Source organism: Engraulis encrasicolus, chromosome 16 (assembly GCF_034702125.1).
Source record: "Engraulis encrasicolus isolate BLACKSEA-1 chromosome 16, IST_EnEncr_1.0, whole genome shotgun sequence".
In the NCBI taxonomy this organism is placed as follows: Eukaryota; Metazoa; Chordata; class Actinopteri; order Clupeiformes; family Engraulidae; genus Engraulis; species Engraulis encrasicolus.
The window spans coordinates 1,481,586-1,492,401 of NC_085872.1; the positions used below are offsets into that span (position 1 = coordinate 1,481,586).

The 10,816-nt window shown below is 39.1% G+C and overlaps 1 protein-coding gene across 1 annotated transcript; it reads left to right on the forward strand.

Moving 5' to 3' along the window:
* The first annotated feature begins 1,010 nt into the window (after positions 1 to 1,010).
* On the forward strand, positions 1,011 to 10,671 carry tmem184c (transmembrane protein 184C). Its single transcript, XM_063218220.1, has 10 exons — positions 1,011 to 1,635; positions 1,728 to 1,858; positions 2,012 to 2,048; positions 2,176 to 2,381; positions 2,712 to 2,786; positions 4,622 to 4,715; positions 6,011 to 6,123; positions 6,649 to 6,748; positions 7,065 to 7,236; positions 9,139 to 10,671. The coding sequence occupies exons 1-10, from the start codon at positions 1,519 to 1,521 to the stop codon at positions 9,423 to 9,425; spliced, it is 1,332 nt and encodes a 443-aa protein (XP_063074290.1). The 5' UTR covers positions 1,011 to 1,518; the 3' UTR covers positions 9,426 to 10,671.
* Positions 10,672 to 10,816: the final 145 nt, after the last annotated feature.

The window sequence follows — 10,816 nt, forward strand, 5'->3', positions numbered from 1 at the left end:
AACTAGCTGTCTCGTTTTGAAAACAACTAGGGTTAACTTACACTTTTAAAGTCATAAAACAAAATCCTACGAAATATCAATAAGCATTGATAGTATAAAAGCTTCAGATATACTTTTTGTACCTTTGTGTATCACCTAATATAAATAAATCAATACTTACTGTAGAGCGCTGTTCGGTCGTGTCTGCCCCAACAAAAACTGTACCAACGTCCGTTAGATTTACAGCGCGTCCGCGTTTGTGAATCAGATATGGATGCGATTATGGTCCGCGTTTTGACGGTAGAATTTGGGGCGGCGCACGGTGGCGACCCTGATCCACCAAGTGGAACCCAAAGGAATGTGACAGTGACACGGATGTGGTGACTTGAACGCGGCTCCGCATCGGAGTCCTCTGCTGTGTGGGTAATGCCAAAGTGCAAAGCATGGGCAAGTTGAACAATACAAGGAAGTTATCTGTGGCAATTTTGACAAATATACATATAATGCATTACAGTTTTTGAGTTGCCCAACCGTTATTAGGCTATTATTATTAAAAAAAAAAATCTTGAAAATTACACCTTTCCTGAAGTTAGATTTTCTTACATTTTTAGTACGCTAGTAACACCTAGATGTATTGAAATCACCTAGATGTAGCATATTGAAATCAGTTGAAAAACCTTAGGCCTGTCAATGTTTGGGGGGTTTTGTCCATAAATGTAAGCTACTCGACTGGCCTACAGTAGGCCTAGGGATATTTGCAGTGCGACCTTCTTTGATCGACAGGCTGTCTACTCAACGTAGACTGATTGTGAATTAGACGAAATATTCACACGTGTCTTGCTGATCATGGGTCGGGTATTAAGTTTATTTACTTATTTGCTTTGATCAAAATTGCTGCAAGAAGGTTCACGCGATTAACCTGGTTCTCAGATGTGTACTATGGTTATTACCAACCACGCGATCGCCTAACTAGAAGCACGCGCTCCCTGTACTGCGTCAGCGTTATGTCCAATCAGATTCCAGGAGGCACACAAACAGGAAGTTCAGATCGAGTCGTTGTCTGTGGAAGTTTGTTTTGCCACGTTATGACAACAGTTTGAGATGCTCTGCATGTAGCTGATTGTATTTATTGATAATGTCTCGTTGCCGATTCAGCGATTTGTTTGACAAGATACCGGTTGCGTTTGTTTGACGGCATTATAGCCTAAACAATGCTGCGTTTCACAACTAACTGATTAGCCGACGGAGTAGCGCGAAGTCTGGATTGTTGACACAACAAATCAGCTGACTAATGTAGCGAAACCAGTTAGCTAAGCAACCGACCTCATTCGGGTATTTTAAATCTGGCTAGACTATGTTATCACTCAGTGATTTACTAACAATCAACAACATGCGTACTGCAGCTTAACATTATGCATGAGGCACTGCAACCTTGCTAACATACGAAAACAAAGGTCGCTGGATAGTGTTAGCCCTCAAGCTAACAACTAGATGGATCTTTTGTTTTTAGCTTTAGAGAAATAAGCATTTCCCCTCATTATGCCATGTACTTGTGGAAACTGGAGGCGGTGGATTCGTCCCTTGGTAGTGGTCCTTTACATTTTACTCTTGCTTGTGGTACTGCCCCTATGCATATGGGAGCTACAAAAATCAGAGGTTCGTTTCTCGCATCCTCTTAACTTTGATTAAAAAAGTCGCTGTGAGATGAGAGGGCATTTCTTACATCAGCGTCTACTCTCTTTCATCAGGTTGGCACACACAACAAGGCATGGTTCATCGCAGGTATTTTTGTGTTCATGACAATACCAATATCACTGTGGGGAATATTACAGCATCTAGTAAATTACACCCGGCCGGAACTTCAAAAGCCCATTATCAGGTCAGTTGTTGCAAAGAAGGTTCTTTGGTTGTTATTCTATCGTTCATGTTAAGGTTATCGGCGATGCAACCAAAAGGTTCAAGCAAATGGGATGTCAAATAAGAGTGCTGCTAGTCTCCTGTGTTGTTAAACCCCACCCCTTGTGTTTTGCAGGATACTTTGGATGGTCCCTATTTACAGTGTGGATAGTGTAAGTCAGATAAAAAAAAAACCAGTGTTTTTGTATGTTCATGCAGCCGTCTATACAGTTGAGTGCACTAGCTGTTTTCTAGTAAACCCTAATGTCTCATTGTTCCACTTGCATTTTTGCTCTCTAGTGGATTGCGCTGAAGTACCCCAAAATTGCCATATATGTCGACACCTGCAGAGAATGCTATGAAGCATATGTCATCTACAATTTCATGATCTTTCTTCTCAATTACCTTGGAAATGAGTACCCCAGTTTGGTATTAATGTTAGAAGTCCAGGAACAACAGAAACACCTCCCACCTCTCTGCTGCTGCCCACCATGGCCCATGGGAGAGTAAGTCCTACCAGCATCACTAGCCAACATGACTAACATGTGATATGTATGTCCCTAAGATACAGACTGTTATGTACGATCTAGACCTTAATGTCTACATAAACTGTGTGCTGCAAGCTCATTCCAGGAGTTTCCATTGACTGCTCCCAAGTCTAAATTGACCTACAATTTTGATAAACATACTAGTTACAAGTAAAAGTTGCACAGGGTTGTTCAAAAAGAGTTTACCCAAGTTCATAGTAATAATTATGACGAGAATGCTGCTAAATATTAGTAATCGGCCTAAATATCATTGATGCTCAAATGTGAGAAATTGGTGTTATTCTACAGGGTGATGCTTCTCAGATGCAAACTTGGAGTCCTGCAGTACACTGTCGTGAGGCCAGTCACGACAGTCATAGCACTGTGAGTACATCCTTTTACTTCATGTATACATAAAATGGGCTGTGTACCCTGCCAATACACAAAATAAGAATCACTTTATCATGATAAAATGCCTGCGTTTTAATATTTAGACTGTTTTCTGTATTGACAAAGCAAAACAGACAATACACACTCACCAACTTGAGTTTGATGAACATGTTATTCTTCCTATTGGGTCTTCTGTCCAACAAGTGAAAAGCAGTTCACTTATTGGTGGGCTGATTCATTGACAATTGACGGCAAGCAATACTAGATCCATATGAATGAAACTGAATGAATGAATGAATGAATGAATGAAACTTTATTGTCATTGTACAGGTACAACAAAATTGGTAAAGTGCAGATGTCATTTTGGACATACAGTGCACACAAATAATGAGTACACCCCTTTTGAAAGGTATCATTATTTCAATGAGCACACAGGTTATTTCCTAAATGTGCATAGAGTAAGTTAAACACAACATCTGGGAGTTTTCAAGAGACAAACTGGGCATCAGTCTGGTGTGTACTCACTTTTGCACCACAATAATTTCACAAAAATTGAAAAATATCTATCAATCAAAATGCTTATATAGCATATTATCATACATAAATGTTATTCAATGTGCTAAAGAGTAGAGAAAAGAGAAAAAAAGATATTGTGCTGTAGATAGTGTGTAATTAGCTGTCACCAAAGGCTATGAGAATAAAGCTGTTTGTGTAATTTCCTTTTAAACAAGATACTCTATGGGCAGTTCTAATTTGGACATGAAGTTGGTTCCAGCATTTTGCAGCACAATAACTAAATACCATTTCACCCTGTCTAGACCTGACCCTCGGCACAACCAGGAGATTCTGAAGACCTAACACATCTATTAGGATGATATTGCTCAAGCATATTTACAACATATTTAGGTCCTAAGCCATTTAGTGACTTATAAACTATCAGAAGACTTTTAAACTCAATTCTAAATCGCACGCACTGGTAGCCATTGCAATGACCTAAGTACTGGAGTGATGTGTCATTCTAGTTGTATTATTAACCTTACTGGGAATAGCTTGGTTATTCAACTATTTTTCAAAATGTTAATTTTCAAAAGGCATCTACTCATTATTAATGTGCACTGTTACGATTTCCTAGTTAGCCAGAGAGTTGGAGATGTGTTGAGACAGTATGTAACTGGCTGTGTTGATTAGAATACTGATTAAAATAAAAGTAATCTTCTATCAAACGAATGTTGAGGGACTATTTTGTCAACAGAGAATAATATTGCGCTAGTCGTAATGTAACCAAGTCACATCAGAATCACCAGAGATTTGTTGCAAAAACGCCTCTGCTTGTTGTAGCTAGCTCAACATCCACTGCCTTTGGATCTATGGATTAAAAACCAACAAAGTCGTAGAAATGGTAAATCATTGTGCATACCAATTCCAACAATAAACCCCCATGAATGGTTATCGAAAAGTTTCGATATGGAAGATCTTGAAAGAAGGCAACTCTTCTAAGCTGTCAAATAGTTAAATCATTCAACACAGACATTGATCTCAATATTTTCTCATAATAAGTGGTGCTTTGTGGATTGTGTTTAAACGTGTTTTTAGTGGCGCAGGCTGCACTTTTACTAACCTAGTACCAGAGACAGAGGGAAAAATGCTGCTCTCAAAAAAATTGCCAACACATCTCCACACTTTGGCTAACTAGGAAATTGGTTCCAAAATTTCAGAGTGCCACTTAAACATTTTTGTAGGCTATCATTTCATGGTGACAATTATATTTATCTTTTCTATTTTCCTTACAGTTATGAGTAATAATTAACTGATTTTTTTGTCTTGTGCAGAATATGCCAACTATGTGGGGTCTATCATGAGGGCAACTTTAGTTCAAAGAACGCCTGGACCTACCTGGTCATTGTGAACAACCTTTCTCAACTGGTAAGAGACTGCTTTTAAAAAACAAAACATTGTTATGCATCTGACAGTATAGCTACAAAAGAAGAACTGTGTACCAGATATCTAAACCAACTGTATCGTCTGATTATTCTTGTGTTATTATATTGAAAAAGGATGCTGCGTTAGAACAGTTTAGCATACATTCCACAATACAGTAGAGGAAAGACTGCTTTTAAAAATCACTTGCCAAGATCTGCCATAATATACTTTTTTTTTTTAATTGTTTGAGATCCTATACACTGCTGTTCAAAAGTTTAAACCCTAATTGTTCCAGTTTTTTCAAGGTGAAAAAACGGTTTGATTACCCATCAAATTGGTTAAACTGGACAGAAGAATGAAATCTAACTAACCTGTTTCACACATTTGTTACTATTGTTTTAATCAGTTTTTCTATAGACATGTATATGGTTTATTAGGGCATGCATGCAGCCATTGGAAAGCTCTTTGCCCATTCCATAGGTTTATGACATTTGTTGTGCTGCTGCATACATTTCTTAGCCTGGCTCTCACGAAGACCCTTTGTGCATTTCCGCTCAACTTCGTGAGCTCGCATGAGGGTCTGCAAATCTTAGATGAGCCCGAACGGAATCAGAAATTTCAGGGCCTGTCCAATCAGAATCACGGGGCGGGATTCCGGGCGTGGTATATACACGTCAGTGGTTGAAGTAGTACGTGATTTAAAAAAAAGCCAATGACAATGGCTCCAGATGGTCGCGTGAGAACCAGGTTATACATTTCTAGCCATCAGTATTAACCTAATGGATCCTGTTATTATGAGCTCATGATCTCTGCCTTGTTTCAGTGTACAGGCAAGTGCCATACATCTAGCAATGTGTAGATCAAAAGGAGTAGACATCCACTTTGGCATGCAGGGGGTCATAGAGCTCATTGGGGAGCTATTAGTAATGCCAAAGGTGTCTACACTTAGATTTGTCAAAAGTTAAGGATACATTTTGGTATTTTCTATGCATAGATTTGAATTATGCTAAGGGCATAGTGACTCCAAACTTTTGAACAGTAGTGTATATTTAACAAATATTTAATAAAGGCACTGCACTGAGGAGGGATGATCAGAATGGGGGCATGTGTTCTACATGTAGGAGTAGTAGTAGTAGTAGTAATAGTAAATACAGTATGTGTTCAGTCTATCCAAAGGAAGACACCAAGACATATCAGGAGTTATGACTTTGCAGCTGACAAATGTGAAGGGGAAACGAGTGCTATACAAGTATACAAATTTCATGTTCTGAAACAGTGATGTTTTCTTATCGTTACAGTTTGCAATGTATTGTCTGGTGCTGTTCTACAGAACACTGCGAGAAGAGTTGAGTCCCATCAAACCAGTTGGCAAGTTCCTGTGTGTGAAACTGGTGGTTTTTGTGTCCTTCTGGTAAGCCTATAGTAATGTTGCATACTATGTTTAATATCTCAAGTATCTAACTCATACAGTTCAGATGTACAAAATGTACCAAAACAGTTGGGACTCTGTACTTTGTGAATAAAATCGAATTGTTGTCTTTGTCAAAAACATTCAATATGGTAATAAGATGGAGCATTGTGCAAAGACACAAAGACATTGCTAGAGCCAAGCACAATTATTGTTTTGAGGAAAATGTGTGTTTTTTAAAATGGTAAAGTGATGTACGTACAAAATTGTTACAAGATATTACACTGGTATTACATGCTATTAAATATTGTTGCACTTGTTATTACACTGTACCAAATGTGGTAGACCCACTGTAATAGTGAACCATCAAAATAAAGTGTTACCCTCTTTTCTTGCCACACAATTTAACCAATCAGTGGTCACCTTGTCATCACCTCCTGACGGCTCTCTAAAGCACCCTAGGGTCTGGCACTGTCCCCGTTGACAATCTCTAATCTCTCATTTTTTCCTTCCCATTGCCACTTACAGGCAAGCAGTTTTCATCGCCCTGTTGGTCAAAGTGGGGGTTATCTCAGACTCTCATACATGGGACTGGGATAGTGTAGAAGCTGTGGCTACTGGATTACAGGTAAACTGCATATTTCTTTGTGGTAGAGATGGGATGCAGATCTGACTCACTGTTTGCAAAAAAAAAACTTAACTACAAACCCCAGTTATGACACTTGGTAAATTGTGAATACTGTATCAACAAAACACTATCATTTTCAAAACCTCGGATTCTACGCTTGTAATCTATGTTGATTGTTATGTGTGTTTGTCTTTGTGTGTCTTTGAGTGTCATGAAAAGTGCTATATAAAACGTTTTATATTATTATTATTATTATTATAATCATCATCACTCACTGTATTGAAACTAAGTGGCAAATCTGTTGTTTATTTTTAAGGACTTCGTCATTTGTGTGGAGATGTTCCTAGCAGCTATTGCACACCACTTCAGTTTTACCTACAAGCCTTACATCCAGGAGGCAGAGGAAGGATCCTGCTTCGATTCCTTTTTAGCTATGTGGGACATATCTGATATAAGAGCTGACATTTCAGAGCAAGTACGAAATGTTGGTAAGTTCAGTAACATGTATTAACTATTCCGTCATTATTTCTATCTTCCAAATATGCCAAGGTGGAAAATATAGTTCATTTTTCACAATTCCCATCTGTCAGTTACCTCAGATGTCTGGCAGTTATCTCTTAAGTATTACTCTTTTTTAAATGAATATACTCGTTGGGAACGGTGTGTTAAAAAGTTCAACAGCAGGTGTAGTGTGGTATACCAATGCCTGATAGTTTGTTGGGGAGTATGGCATTGACGGAAAAACTAAAGTCTATGAAGAGCAGCCGAGCATTCCCTTTTGCTCCAGATGGCACAATGCAGCATGGAGAGCTATGGCTTGCACATCTTCAGTAGCCCTGTTCCCTTCAAGCAAACTGGCCTGGGTCAAATGACATGTGTGAATGCTACTGGTAGATAATCATTGAGGGAGGTGAGGTTTGTCTTTTATGCGGACACTGACAATATTGCTTTGTAAGTAAAGACTAGACAAAGAAGACCATACTTGGTGGCATAGCCCTTGTTTTACAGCACAGAGGTCAGACGTTTCATGTAGTTGATGACACTGTGCATGTATCAAAGGGGTTTTTGTCCACTTTTCTTTGCAGAACATCTCTAAATCCTTGGCTGTGTGGCAAATAGGTGCTTCAGTTTTTGCCATTGGATTACTCTAGAGTTAATGTTTCCAGACTGTCTAGGAAACTTCATGACCTTAATTTGCCTCATCGTGTGCCACTCCTTCGCTGCTTTGGCTGTATGTGGTGATTTATTGTCATGTTGGGAGACCCATCCATTACCCATCTTCAGTCACGTAGTGGAGGGACGGAGGTTGGCATTCAGGGTACATTTCATGTCTCCCTCCCTCCATCCATTTGTTGACTATGTAAAGTTGTCCTGTACTTTGGCCAGACACCCACCCTCAAACCATAATGTTACCACTTTCATGCATGATGGTGAGGAGAGTGTTGTTGGGATCATAGACAGCATTTATCTTCCTCAAAACACATTGAGTTGTGTTAATGTCAAACAGCTTGATTTTGGTTTCATCTGACCACAGCACCTCCCAATCATATCCTAAACGAGTCTGTTGTTCATTGGCAAACCTCAGCTGGGCTTGCACAGAGTGCGTTTATATGCAGTTCAGTATCCCGAATATGAAGCACATTCCGGTTACGATCATATTCGGGATAAGGTGTTTATGAGCACAGAGTGTTATATCCCAGTCTACATTCTTTGCCGTTAAAGAATTCTCTTCAAATGCATGTTGCCTGGATATCAGCAGCAACAGTGTTCTATGGGAAGCCCCTGTATTCGGGATAAGGTGTTAACATGCGTCAGTATCCCGACTTCTGACGGAATACTCCACCTCGCATATCCCGATTTCATAGTATCCCGAATACTGGCGTATTCGGGACACTGAAGTCGGGAAAAGGTGTTCATATGCTCATTATACGCTAATTCGGGATACTTAATATCCCGATCATATTCAGGATACTGAACTGCATGTAAACGCACTCACAGGTTACTTCTTAAGCAAAAGTATCACATTATGTGCACTGCAGGATTTTTTAATCATCTGTAGCAGTGTTGCCAATAGTTTTCTTAGTGATTGAGGTCTCAACTGCCTTTAGATCATTGCCTAGCTCCTCCTGTATAGCCCTAGGGTGCTTTCTCTTTGTTCTCATGATTATTGAATACCCACAAGGTCAAATCTTTTATGGTCTCCAATTTATTTGAAGAATGTTGACATTAACTTACCTTTTTAAAGGCACAGTTATTATTTTAAACACAACTGCATGTCGTGTTTACCTATTTTTTTTGCGTGTATGTGAATCACATGGATTGATGTTGAAAATTGATGTAGACTTGACTTGATGTAGAAAATGTGCCATGAAAGTGTTTCTTTTTTTTAGGTCGGACAGTTATGGGTCGGCCAAGGAAGACATATTTTGGCGAGGAGCCAGAAGACGACGAACATAGAGGTCTCCTATCAGCTGGCTCGCAAGACCCAATTCCTGAAGCTTCGTCTGTTCCTGCATCTCCAAAAGGCAAATACCAGGGGTTAGGTCGCACTCTCACCCCTCACTCGGTGTCTGCACCAGCCAACCTGAGCACTACAGCATGGGATGGTGATGTGGATGACATCATATCCGCGCCAGCCACTGAATCACCTGATTTGGATGACGCTCCTGTGACTTAGTAGAATAGATTTTGTAGCCACTGTAACACACACCCACGGCGGTAGGAGGAGGTGCGTCAGATTGGTCTCACTGAATCATATACCTTGTGCAAAAGTAATAGCCTGTGAAACTGTTTTACACTGTGCTATTAACTAGCCAAAGTGAGTGACTGGTATTAGTACTAAAGCCATAGGCCCAAGGAACCCAGTTATGAGAATACGGCCCTCCTTCACCTCAGTTTGACAGATGTGGCCGCCACACATATTTAAGGAAACTTGAAACAAAGCACACCTTTTGTCCTGCAGTATCCATCAACGGCACGGCTGTTGGGCCTCTCTAAGAAGACAGCTGTTTGAATGTCAATATTTGTTTTTCCATCATAAAGCATTGAATCATGATTTTTTTTTAAACAATTGAAGTTGATACCATTTCCTGCTAACATCCAGATGTGTGTATTTTGACGCGTTTAATTCTCATTGGTTTTAATGCATTGTGTGGCTGGACATCATTAGGTAGTGTGATACTTATCAGACTTTCTACAAAATGAACATCCTACAAGTACTAGAAAAACAAACGTATTATACTACACGTCCTGGTCTACATCTTAAATTTCACATCAAACTGTATTTCATTGTGGTAGATGTATATATTTTGGAGACACATTCCTGTTTCATTCATTCATGGCAAATGTACACCACAGTAACATTTGCATGCACATGACAAATGATATAACAAACATAGAAATCAAGTTGCTGCAGTAATTCTATGAACCTTCATAGGATGTCTTTACATCAGTAATATGGGTCTGTATTTCATGCACAATACCAGTGCCTCAACACATACACATAATGCTCAATACACAACCGTGGTTTCCTTGATTGGCAGTTATTTCTCTAAAGACAAACCAAATTTGCAAGACATTTTTTGCCATTGCCTTTGAGGATTAAAATGCTCTGAACCATTTAACCTAATTTTTAACCAAAGATCCGTCAAATAAACAAATGTCTGGGTGACATCTGGTTGAAAGATCATGTTATGATCCAAGTAGTATCTATTCAGGATTTTGTTTTATTTTACTTTGTGGTAGTACATCATATTCGAAGTGCTGATCATATCAAATGTGTCTTTCTGTAATTGTATGTGCAGCTATGTTGCATTGCCTTATCTAACAATTGTAAATCATTAAATATTACAGGGGAAATTATTCTAATTGACCATCTTTCCTGTGCAACCTGTACTAAACCTTAAAACAGTACATACATATTACACAGTGTTTTATCATTTTTTTGCACATATATTTATTTACACGTTACATAGTTTATAGCTCACACCCATACCACAGCACCGACTTTTTAACTGCCCTTGTATATACAGTACTACACTATATAACCAAAAGTATTCGCTAACCTGC

Bases quoted from the DNA above. Each gene is read 5' to 3' on its own strand.
- tmem184c (XM_063218220.1), top strand. From the start codon at position 1,519: ATGCCATGTACTTGTGGAAACTGGAGGCGGTGGATTCGTCCCTTGGTA. The intron at 6,124-6,648 runs GTAAGCCTATAG...TGCCACTTACAG, and splicing joins GTGGTTTTTGTGTCCTTCTG to GCAAGCAGTTTTCATCGCCC. The intron at 6,749-7,064 runs GTAAACTGCATA...TTTATTTTTAAG, and splicing joins CTGTGGCTACTGGATTACAG to GACTTCGTCATTTGTGTGGA.